At 43.0% G+C, this 13,050-nt stretch overlaps 1 protein-coding gene across 1 annotated transcript; it reads left to right on the top strand.

Annotated features, from left to right (window-relative positions):
• Window positions 1-226: 226 nt before the first annotated feature.
• Window positions 227-1,552, top strand: LOC108336797 (uncharacterized). Its single transcript, XM_017573247.1, has 2 exons — window positions 227-862; window positions 953-1,552. The coding sequence occupies exons 1-2, from the start codon at window positions 227-229 to the stop codon at window positions 1,550-1,552; spliced, it is 1,236 nt and encodes a 411-aa protein (XP_017428736.1).
• Window positions 1,553-13,050: the final 11,498 nt, after the last annotated feature.

The raw sequence follows: 13,050 nt of genomic DNA, 5'->3' as shown, positions 1-13,050 counted from the left end.
TGAAGATGAGCTGGCGACGGTAAAGGCCGACTGTGAAGCCCGGATAAGCTGGGAGATTGCCAGGAAGGACGGGGACGAGCGGGCGAAGGAGAAGGGGAAGGTTGTCGCGGAGGAACATTCGGAACATAATACCGAACGCGATGAGACCTAGAGGCCGATTGGTACCGAGGCCGAAGGTAGTAAGGCCAAGTCAGTGCACGCGGAGAGCGCGGCCGAGGATAGGCGGATGGTGGTCAAGCTAGAGCCTTCCTCCATGCTATTACTCCCCTTCGCCCAAAACATAATGGACGTGCAAATTTCTGAACAGTTCATTGCACCGCAATTCAAAATGTATGATGGGACCACCGATCCTGAGGCCCACATCAAAACCTTCTCGAACGCGATGACGTTCAGAACGGGCAACAACGCCATCTGGTGCCGGGCGTTCTCGTTATCTTTGGAAGACGAGGCCCTCGAATGGTTCAACACTCTGCCTCTCAATTCCATAGAAAATTCCGTCGGACTGAAGCAGCTATTTATCCGGCAATTCGCGGCTAACAGCACACAGGACTTGACCGTGTTTGAGTTGGTCACCCTGAAGCAGGGAAAGGAAGAAACGCTGAGAGCGTTCATCGACCGGTACCAGAAAACCGTACGGCGAGTGAAGGCATTAAGTCCGGAGCTCGCCCTCCATTACATCCTACCCGCCCTCAAGCCCGGACCATTCAAAGACAGCGTCTGTCGGCGAGCCCCTAACACTATGGAGGAGCTGAGGGAACGCGCGACAGACGAGATAAGGGTTGAGGAGATGAAGTTATCCTACAAAAAAGAAAGTCAAGAGCTGAGGAGCGAGAAGGCGGACGGGGGGAAACCCGGTAATTCGGTAGGAAAACCGGGCGGCAGCAAGCAGAAGGAACCGCGTTGAGGGCCTCGTTTTCAGTAGTACACCCCTCTGAACGCCCCCCGAGAAAAGATCCTTCGGGAGGCGCTCAGCGCGGATCTGCTCCCGGAACTTGTGAAGCGACCCACACCATCCGGTACGGATGGAAGTAAACACTGCGCCTACCACAATAATATGGGTCATATCACCGAGGAGTGTGTGACCCTGAAGGACAAAATTGAAGAGCTGATCCAAGCGGGAAAGCTAAAGAAGTACGTACGGGACGACCGTCCTCAGGTGCCCGCCGAGAGGGCTGCTAGACGACCAGCGTACAGGTCCGACAGACCTAGGAACGACCGGACCGAACGTCCTCGCTCCGAGCGAAGACGAAGCCGAAGCCGCAGTAGGAGTCGCGAACGTCCACTACTGGGGCACATCAACACAATATCAGGAGGGTTTGTTGGGGGAGGATCATCATCGTCCGCCCGAAAGCACCACATACGAGCCCTACAGTCCGTGCACTCGGTAGATAGGCCCCGGCGCACTATGCCCCCCATCACGTTCTCGGATGAAGACTTCCACGCGCCCGACCCCGACCAGGACGACCCGATGGTGATAATGGCCGAGATCGCCCGCTACGGCGTTAGCAAGGTCTTGGTAGATCAAGGGAGCTCAGTAAATATCCTCTACTAGAAAACTTTCTAGTAGATGGATATCTCGGAGGATCTCATCGTCCCTTACAACGGCCAGATCGTAGGTTTTGCGGGAGAGAGGGTGGACCCCGTGGTTATGTGGAGTTAAGGACGAGGCTAGGAACCAGACGATCCAGCAAAGAGAAGAGAGTCCGATATCTGTTGGTCGAAGCCAACACCTCGTACAACGTGTTGCTCGGCCGGCCATGTTTGAATGTGTTCAGGGCGATCGTGTCCACACTCCACCTCACGATGATGTACCCCTCCGAAAAGGGAACCATATGCACGGTCCGAACGGATCAGAAGACGGCCCAGGAATGCTATGCCGCCGGTCTGAAGCTGCACACCCACCAAGGGAAGAGGAGGGCGACCGGCTCCGAAGTCGCCATGGCCGACCTTGACCCGAGGACGAACACTGAAGACCGGCTGGAACCTATGGGAGAAACCCAGCCGGTCCTAATAGGGAAGGAGCCCACCAAACGACCACCATGGCGGGAGGATTGGAACCTGTGATGGAAAAAGAACTTAGATCGCTCTAATGGAAGAACAAGGACCTGTTTGCATGGACGGCGGCCGACATGCCGGGGATTCACCCATCGATCATATCTCACAAGCTGGCACTGTTTAAAGAGGCCCGTCCGGTGGCGTAGAAGAAGCGAAGGCTAGGAGACGAGAAAAGAAAAGCTGTCGAGGAGGAGGTAGGGAAACTGAAGGCGGTCGGCTTTATCAGAGAGGTCACCTATACCACTTGGCTGGCCAACGTGGTAATGGTAAAAAAGGCCAGCAGAAAGTGGCGAATGTGCACGGATTACACTGATCTCAACAAAGCCTGCCCGAAAGACTCTCATCCCTTACCTAGCATTGACGCGTTGGTAGACGGCGCGTCCGGACACCGGATACTAAGCTTCCTGGACGCGTATTCTGGGTATAACCAGATACCAATGTATGGGCCTGACCGAGAGAAGACGACCTTCATGACGGAGCGGGCAAACTTCTGCTACGAGGTGATGCCCTTTAGCCTGAAGAACGCCGGGGCAACTGATAACAGTTGAAAAACTGTTATTTTCATGCTTAAAATTGATACTAAAAGCAACCTTTATCCTTAGAAACTAGCTTAAAATCATGCTTTTATTCATATTTTCAGAAATAAGAGAGCTGGACAGGTTTATGCTTGATTTTAGTGTTTTTGTGCAGGTTTTAAGGTGAATTTGGTGAAAGAAGTGAAGAAGAAGAGAGACGGAATCAGAAAAGACATCAAAAAGTGCAAAAGGAGAAGCCACAACTGCCGCTGAGCGGTAGTTTACCGCTGAGCGGCACTCAAGAAGTCACATTGGATCCGCTGAGGGGCAAAATGGCCGCTGAGGGGAAGAATCGAGCTCACGCACTTACCGCTGAGCGGTACTTTACCGCTGAGCGACACTATTTTTGGGCTTGGGCCTAATTTTCTGTAATTTATGAATAGTATATAAGCTTTAGGGTTTCCTAGGGTTTGTATCTTTGGCTGGGACGAAGCAAATACTCTCTCTTCCACCCCTTTGAAGGAGGATCTTTGATGCTCAGGCTACCTCTTCACCTCTTTAGGGTTTTATCTTTCATTCTTTCATTATTGTTCATCTAGGTTCACCATGAATATGGTGAACTAAACCTTGTATGTTTGTTGGGGAATCAATGTAATCTTTTGAAGCTCTCATATATGGAATTTGTGCTTGCATCTTAATATAAGATTTATGCTTTCTTTCATCATTAGTTAGGGTTTTTCCTCTTTTCTTAATGCTTGCTTTGTTTAACTCATTCAATGCATGATTATTGGTTTTGTCGATACGGACACGTACGGGGAAGTCTAGATCTGGGGAATTTCTCCCAATAGGTATATTGGTTCCTTAAGCTCCTGTGCTAAATAAACTAATTATTAGGGATGCTAGGAATCGTATGAACTCGTAATTAGGGAGAAGCCTTCTTTGAAAGGTAATTTAGAGAGTGGCATTAACAATGATGAATTGAATGTTGAATTCCTAAAATATATGAGAGTGAATAAGATGAAATTGATAACCCCAACAACATACTCATCCATATATTCCATTGAAAGTATTTGTATTTTGCTTTAGCCATTGATCACATTCATGCATACATGTTTATTTTCTGTTTTGCATATTAAATTCAACTTATTTCGTCCTTAAGTCTTAGCTAATCAACAAATCACATAACTAAACTAGGCCGTGAGTCCTTTGGGAAAACGATACTTGGTCTTACCGAGTTTTATTACTTGAAACGATTCGGTCATACTTGCTGATTGTAAAACAAGTTTGTGACGCCGTATTTTGGTGTTCATAAATTTGTCCATCAAGTTTTTGGCGCCGTTGCCGGGGACTCGTGGTTTAACTGGTTAATTTGTGTGATTATTGAATATCTTTGACTTTAATTTTGAAATTCTGTTTTTTATTTTTCGGTTTTTATTTTATTTTATTTTATTTTATTTTCTGTTTTTATTTTTATTTTATTTTATTCTCTGAATCTGATATCTTCTCCTATATCTTTTTGTGCTAACCAAATATTCTAGGGTTTTGTTCTCTTGTGTATGCAGGAGGCAATTCGAACAAGGAGCAAGATAACTGCAGAACCTCTTCTTGAAGGTTTAGACGAGAGTAGACGGAGGAGAAGAATCCGAACATCTAGAGAACTTTTCCCTCCTCCGGAAATTCTGTTGCAACCATCACCACAAGGTTCTGTTCATAGCACAAAATATGGAGAACAACAATGTTAGAAGAACTCTTGCTGACTACACCAATATAGCTGGACCTCAGCACTTTAACAGTATAGCTAGACCTAGAGTCAATGCAGCTAATATGGAGGTTAAACCAGCACTGATTCAACTGGTGAAAAGCAACCAATTTAATGGGTTATCTCATGAAAGCCCATATGAGAACCTCACTACATTTAATGAGATTTGCAACACAGTCAAGATTAATGGGGTGCCAGACGAAGCTATCAAACTTAGCTTGTTTCCTTTCTCATTGGGAGGCAATGCTAAACTTTGGTTGAATTCTTTCCCAGAAGAAAGTTTCACAGAGTGGGAAGCAGTGGTCACAAAATTTTTAAACAAGTACTTCCCACAATCTAAGGTGACAAAAGGCAAGCAAGAGATTTCTTCATTTTAGTAGGGTATGGAAGAATCACTGGGGCATGCATGGGACAGATACAAAAGCTTGCTAAGAAAAACACTCATTTGCACCCTCACACTTTGCACACGATCGTGTCGCCCTGGCCGTTCGCCTAATAGGGAATGGATATCGTAGGGCCGTTCCCCATAGGCCGGGCCCAGAAGAAATTCCTGTTGGTAGCCGTAGACTACTTCACTAAGTGGGTAGAGGCCGAACCCCTAGCAACTATAAAGGCCGCCCAGGTCCAGAAGTTTTGCTGGAAACTGATATGCCGCTTCGACCTCCCGCGCACTGTCGTCACAGATAACGGCCGGCAGTTCATCGACAAAAAGCTAGCCGAGTTCTTTAAGGGGTTGGGGATTAGACACGTCACCAGCTCGGTAGAGCACCCTCAGACGAACGGTCAGGTAGAAGCGATGAACAAGACTGTAGTCACTAAGCTGAAACGACGGTTAGGAGAAAGAAAGGGAGCGTGGGTCGACGAGCTACCCGAAGTCCTGTGGGCCTATCGATGCACGCCTCACGGAACAATTGGGGAGACCCCCTTTAACTTGACATACGACACTGATGCCATGTTGTCGGTTGAGCTGGGAGAGCCATTGTTGCGGCGGTAGGTCGAGGATCTGTAGCTGAATAGCCAGGAACTAAGGATCGAGCTGGACTCCTTAGACGAACGTCGAGACCGGGCGACCTTAAGAGCCGAAGCATGTAAACGCATGGTGGAAAGAAAATACAACTCCAAGGTGCGGCCTAGAAGCTTCCAGGAAGGTGACTTAGTATGGAGAAAGGCTGGAGAAGCTCGCCGAGTAGCTGTGCATGGCAAGCTGGCAGCAAAATGGGAGGGACCTTTCCGGGTAGTCGAAGCACTCGGAAATGGAGCATACAGACTACAAAACTCGGACGGACGGCCTATCCCAAACACTTGGAACGCTACACACTTGAAATTTTATTTTAGTTGAATTATGACTTGTATTTTCATTGTTCAATTATTAATTCAACGACAGGACGCCCGTTTTCTCTCAAGATTAAGTCTCAGATTAAAGTAAAAGTCCAAGTTGATGAATGGAGAGTTCCCCAAGAACCACTGTCAACTTCGTCGGACGGTGAACGGAGAGTTCTTCGCAAAGAACCACTGCCGTCCGTGCCCAAAAAGTCCAAGTTATGTACCAGCAGGGGCCGGATGTCGTACGGAAGGACATCCACGTCATTGAACCACCAAATGGACCGGCCGCCCACATCACCGTATGAGACCTAGGAACCCGCCCATAATCACAGGTAAACAGGGTAGGGCGGACGCCCGTACGCCCATAATCACTTACTGCTGGGAAAGGTAGGCATGGTAGGGCGGACGCCCGTGTGCCCATAATCAAGACTCGCCCGAAGCTGGCCGGTCATAAGGATTAGACCTGCGAGGACGGCCGGCCGTGTTACTAACCAACTTAGCTTAAGGTAAGTAGAGGTTAAAAGTTATTGGGCTGAATTGGGCCGTGATTAACTTTTCACTAATCCCAAGCCCATAGCGAAAACTATAAATACAGATCCAGGGTGAGTGGTAGAGAGGTTGCATTTACTACACATTTATTACTGTCTGAGAAAAACACCATAGCTCTCAACTGACTTTGGCATCGGAGAATCTTTTGCAGGTCTCCCCCCGGCGGACTGAAGAGATAATCGAGAAGTGAGTACAGAGGATTAGACGTACGAAATACGGGCAGAGAGTGACGTGGAGACGTGGGACCAGCACAACCCCTCACATCCGAAACAATATATATATATATATATATATATATATATATATATATATATATATATATATATATATATATATATATATATTTATTGTGGACCTAGTTAGAAATAATCAATTCAGCTTAATTGAGTGTCTTTATTGTAGTTTTAATTTGTCTACGCATTTTGTCTTGTTTGACAATTGTGTTTTGGTTCTCTTTAGTACAAGTGTCTTATTTGTTCCTTGGAAGTGAAATTGATCTTTACTATTTCTCTTCTATAATTTGTTTTAAACCTTTTTAGTGCCACTTAGCAACTTTTTATTATAAATTATTTTATTTTTATTGGAAACTTAAATGAAGGGCAAGTGAAAAAAGACAAAGAATGTTTTATTATAAAAAAAGAGTCAATTTGAGTGTCAATACGAGTAGAACCATATACACGGTAAAGATGTGAGAAGATTGGTGATGTCTAATAAATAAAGTATCATTGAAACTATAAAAAGAGTTAAGTCAGTCCAAATCACCTCTAGATAAATTCGATAAAAGAACTTCACTTAGAACAATATAAGACTTTGTAGAAAGAGGTTAGAAATGTAAACAACAAAAAGAAAAGAGGATTTTAAAGCGATAAAAGAAAAAAAATAAAAAATAAAAGAACAAGTTGATCCTTAGCTCTCTCATAGTTGAATTCTTAAGACTCTTATTCATTTTATTTCATGTGTATACGATTAAATTTCTTGTTACAATGTATTTATTCCCCGTATCTATAATTAAAAAATAATAATTTATTCTTCTATCTTTAGATTAAACATATAGGTAAAAAAGTTTGAATTAGTTAAATAATCTTTCATGATAACATTTGAATTGTTTACACTATTTGACACATTTTTTCTTCAATGTTAGTTCAGAAACATGTTTAAAATCTTAAATAAACTTAACAAGAATTTGATTAAAATGATTAAATTCATGCAATTCTAAAGATGAGAGACTAAACTAGTTTAAAATTTCAAAGAGGAACTAATTCTAATTTTTATTGAAAGTTAAGAAACCAAAAATATATTTAACCCTTAAATAAACTTAAAGTAATATAAATTTGACTTATTATAGATTTTCATTCCAAATTTGAATCTTTTAAAGAGAATAAAGAAGTATAGATTAGTAAAAAGACAAAATTGTTGTTCTAAGATAGCAAGGCTACAATACAGAGAATTCTAACAAAGAAAACCAGGAAGGGGAGAAACGAATGTAATATTTCTCATTAATAAAACAGAGAGTGTACAAGACAATGTATATAACAGTAAAATGAAAGCACATCTAACTGTAACAACAATACAGTTAAAATAGTTATGAGTTTTGTTTTATATTTTCAACATACCCTTTTAAAACTAAACTCCTTATAGATTTAACTCCAAGACAGTCTCTTAGCTTCTCAAATCTGCTTTGCCTTAGAGCTTTAGTGAAGATGTCTGCTATTTGATCTTTTATGGGACAATATACCAATTCCAGTCTTCTTTTGCCAACTTGTTCTCTTAAATAGTGAATGATGAGTCAATATTTTCTTGACTTCACTTAATTTATTGTACCGAATTTAATTAGAGAAATGTGCTTAAATGTCCAATATTTCCCCATTTTTGCTAATTATGCTTAATTTGACCAGAAATTCTTATTTTAATTAATTTGAATTATCTAAGACTAATTATTTGCATTATTAATTGTAGGGAAATTGTTGGATAATATTTTAGGACATTTGAGGACTACCACATAATTTAAGACTCTCCATAAAGAAGTGTGCCCAAGAAGGAGGACTCAATAGGATTTGGTTGATTTAATACAAAGTCCAACTGCCACCCACATGGGTTTTATTTTTGATTTCAATTAAAGAGATGGGCTGGAGTGTCACGGCTTGGGCTGGAAAGAAGCACACCACACGACCCAAAAGAAAGAGGAAAGCAGCACACGGTGAGAGTGAGAAGGCACGTGCAGTGTTGTGTGCACACGCTGCTGTGTCACGCCCAAATAGAAACACGGTGATTCATTGGATGAAGGGGTGTCACGGTCTTGGCTTGGTCCAACAGCACATGGTCACGGCCCAACAATATCATCCAGTAATGGAAAAAGGGTGCATCAATAGCAAGAGTGATGCTCCCTCCACCACCTCATCTTCTCCCTACACCTCTCCAAATTTTTTTAAATTCTAAATTTATCCTTTTTACTTTTTATTTTTACTAATTTTACTTTTTATTTTTTAAAACACTAATCTCAATCACCTCTCACTTTCACTTTCCCTTTCACTCTCAGCAGCAAGCCCCCATCCTTCACTGTCACTTTCACTTTCTCTCTTTCTCTTAATTTTCACTTCGATTAACATAAAATTTGACAGAAAGAGAAGATAAAATGAACTAACTATTTTTTTTTTCTTTTATTCACTTTTTATTTTGTACTCAACAAACATACTTATCTTTCATTGCACCATTGTAAGCACGAATATAATTTTAAGCATAGATTTTCAAGTTTGGTTATTTAAAGTCAAGGAAGTGGGAAAGAAATTTTTAGCAGATTATATTATAGAATCATGATACTTCAAAACTCATCAGAAGTTATAAATATTTAAAATTTATACCATGCAGAATTTTCTTTTTCTGTCAAATTTTGTGTTAACGAGAGTAGAAATTAAGAGAAAATGTCAGTGGGGGTGAATATTTGCTACTGAGAGTGAAAGGAGAAGTGAGAGTGAGAGAGGATTGGGATTAGAGTTTTATAAAATAAAAAGTAAATTGGTAAAAGTAAAAGGCAAAAAGGATAAATTTAGAATTTAAAAAAAATTGGAGAGGTAGAAGGAGAAGATGGGGTGGTGGAGGGAGCATCACTCCAATAGAAAAGAGGAGAGCTCACATCCAGCAGCTTGGAGAGGAAACAATGGTTGTCCAGCAGCAAGGCATAGGAGGTGTGCACAAGGAGAAAAAGGGAAGTGGTGTCACGGCCCACAATGGAAAGGGCAGCCCATGAGCATAAGGCTGTTACGGTGCTTCATGGTAGCAAGGGGCGCTAATTCATTATGCTGGAGAATTGCTATCACGGGCTGACTTATTAGAAAGAAGGGTGTTGCTCCCTCCACCACCACACCTCTCTTCCTCCACCTCCCCAATTTTCTTTAATTCCAATTATATTCTCAGGTTAAAATTTTTTACTTTTATTTACTTTTACTATTTTAATATTTTAATTTATTTAAAACCTCTGATTTACTCCTGCACCTCTTCCATTTCCGTTTACCAATCTCTCTTCCGTCAAGCCTCTTCTCCTTCCATTTCCGTTTACCAATCTCTCTTCCGTCAAGCCTCTTCTCCTTCCATTTCCGTTTACCATTCTCTCTTCCGTCAAGCTTTCACTTCTCCTCCTCCCTTTCTTTCTTCTTCATTTTCAGGAGGCCCTTTCTTTCTTTTTCATTTTCCGGAGGACCGTTTGTGGAGTAGCCATTGGGTGGAGGAGGCCGTTCATCTGGGTGGAGGAGCGGATCTGCGGCATCCAGGTTTGTTTTCCGTTTACGCTGGTGCTTTCTGCTTTGTCGCGCTGAACAATGTCCACGAAAGGCCAAAACGGATGTGGGACATCCGTTTGCCTTCGACGGATGTCCGACTTCCGTCAACTCCCTCTCTTCCCACATCCTTCTCTCACTCTCTTCCCACATCCTTTTTGAGATCCGTTTGGTGCCGTCGGAGAGCCGTTGGTGATGCGGTGGTGTGGGTGTTCCTGTTGCGGTGGTGTGGAGGTGGTGGTAGGCGGTGGTTCGTGGGCGGTGCGTTAGTGGGTGGAGAAAGCTGCTGGAGGTTAGTTTTCTTATTCTGGTATTTTGCTGTTCCGTTTCTGTGGAGGGGATGACCGGAGCGCCAGAACGGATGTCGCACATCCGTTTGGCACTGAAATAGATGTCGACGGATCATCACCTCTGTTGAAGGATTGACATCCGCACCTGAGACGAAGCTCCTCCTCCTGCTCCGATAACCACCACCACCTTAAACGTTCCAGCACAACCCACCACTGCGGTTTCTTGCCAGCCAACGTTCCAGCACAGCCCACCACCACACCGACTCACACCACGCACACTTACCCCACCACCACAATCTAGCTCGGAAGGAGAAGAAGAAAAACATGAATGATTTCCGTGTGCACAGTTTACTGGTCTGTGGGGTGCATTTGTTATAAAGGAGAGAAGAATACTAATTAATGAAAGTAAATTAATGTTGTTGGTAAAAATTTACTGCGAGGCAATTTGGTCATGGGGAGGTGCAGGGTGTATGGAGTGGAGGTGGAGGGAGCATCTCTAGAAAGAAAGAGGTGCTGATCCACTTGGGCTGATTCACGTCCAGCAAACCTTCACATGCACACGGAAAGGTCCAGCTTACTGCAGAGAGGCGCTGATGATGGGTTACGTCCACAATGGTGGTCCAGCAGCAAGGCAGGTGGTGACGTCCAGCAATTTGCTGCCACGGCCTGCACACACGCTGTCCAGCATTGAAGAAAAGACAGCACACGGAGAAGGCTTGGAAGCAGCTCGATTTTTGGCCAGAAAAAACGCTGCTGCTGCTGATTCCACGTTGAGCTGGAAGTGGTGTCACGGCCCACAATGAAAAGGGCTTCACACGGACAACAGGAGGCACATGGGATTTGAATCAGGGAAGCCGCAAGGTGGAAAAAAATGGAGAATGGTAGAGCACTATGGGACGGTTGGAAGCGCTGATTCCAGGAGCATGTGAGGAAAGGATTGGTGTCACAGACTGGAGAGAGCACGCGTCCAGCTTAGAGCAGCCGCCACCCAGGAGGACATTTTTCATGTTTAAATGGATGAAGGGCTTGTGACGTGGAGAAGAGGGAACGGTGATGAAATTTTGGGAAGCACGGTCACGTCCAGCATTGAATGAGGCGCTGATTTCATTTGAAAAGAAAGAATCCAAGCTGCTAAGGTCACGTCCAAGGGGCTGGAGAAGCACGCACGGTTAATTTCATTTGTGGAAGGGCACGGGGAATTTAATTGGAGATGTACGTCCAGCATTAGGTGCACTCGGTGATTGCAGAATGATGACCCAGCTTGGATGGTGATTTTATTGGGAGACACATGGGAGCAGCTTCACGGTGCTTCTAAGATGCATTCCATTTCTTAAATTAAGCATAGAAATTTTTATTCCTGCTGAATGTTCCTTCATTTATTAGCTGATGCATTACAATAGCGTAAGATGCAAATTCTAGTTTGGGAAATTTCATTTCACGTGCGTCATGAAGTTAGAATTAAAATTTCGTTGTGGCCGAACGTTTATCATTGTCACTTCTCCACCATATAGATGCATCCTGTTACTGTTCATTTGTTTTTCTTTTAGTGTTGATTCCGTGATGAATAGTATTTCATTTCTTTAGCTTAAGTGTTGTAATTGAATAGCATGTTAAGTATTTCTTTATTATATGTTGTATTTTAATTAGTTCACACATCTTGATTTAGGACCGTTCAATTTACTGTTTTCGTTCACTATGTTGTCTATTATGTTTGGTTTACTCTTTCTGTTCACTTTAATGTTGTCTATTCTATTCGGCTTCTTTATCTTCTTGCATTTCTAATTTCCTCACTTGTTTTAGAGACCGTTCGGTCTTAATGTAGAACCGTTCGGTCATCTGTAGGACCGTTCGGTCTTCATGCTTTGTTCATTTATTTCAATGTTTTCAATTATGTAGAAACTCTAGCCCAAGGAAATAACCCAGGCTACCAAGATCAGTCATTTCAAAATCTCCTTTCATTCTCATCTTAAATCCTTCAATAGCTTTTGTTGTGCTTCCTGTTACAAGGAGGTTGTCTACATACAAACAGACCAATAGAACACCTTGCTGATCAATTTGTTTCACATAAATCCCAAACTCAACCGTGCACTTCTAGAATCCAACTTTAATGAGCCAAGAGTTGATGTGAGTGTTCCAAGCTCGGGGTGCCTGTCTTAGCCCATATAAAGCTTTGTTTAGCTTATACACTTTCCGTTCCTCAGTTTTCTTCTCAAATCCAGATGGTTGCCTCACATATACTTCTTCTTCTAAGGGACCATTCAAGAAAGCTGATTTCACGTCCATTTGGCATATCAACCATCCTTTTAGATTTGCAATAGCAACAACCAACCTTACTGTCTCCAACCTTGCAACTAGCGCAAACACATTACTGAAGTCAACCCCAAGTTTTTCAGAAAGCCCTTTGCAACCAATCTAGATTTCAACTTAGCTATGCTACCATCTGGCTTATACTTTGTTTTGAATACCCACTTGACCTCAATTGCTTGTTTGTGTCGAGGCAGTTCCATCATTTCTCACGTATTGTTCTTCTCTATAGCTCTCAACTCCTCCATCATTACTTCTTTCCAGTCTTCCATGTTGATAGCTTGCTTCCACGGGAGTGTCTCAGCATCAGCTAAGAGTGTACAATGAACAAGATCACCTGTTTCTGTAATCTCATTATCCATGAACACCATGGTCTACAAGTCTCATTGAAGGAAATCTAGCTCTTTGAGACCTTCTACTATTTACTTCCATACCAGCTACTACCTCTTCAGCCTTCTCAGATCTCTTCTCCTCAAGCCAACTAG

This window comes from Vigna angularis, chromosome 9 (genome assembly GCF_016808095.1).
Source record: "Vigna angularis cultivar LongXiaoDou No.4 chromosome 9, ASM1680809v1, whole genome shotgun sequence".
NCBI lineage: Eukaryota > Viridiplantae > Streptophyta > Magnoliopsida > Fabales > Fabaceae > Vigna > Vigna angularis.
Note: the sequence above shows the minus strand (reverse complement) of the source record. Positions and strands in the feature narration are given on the sequence as shown.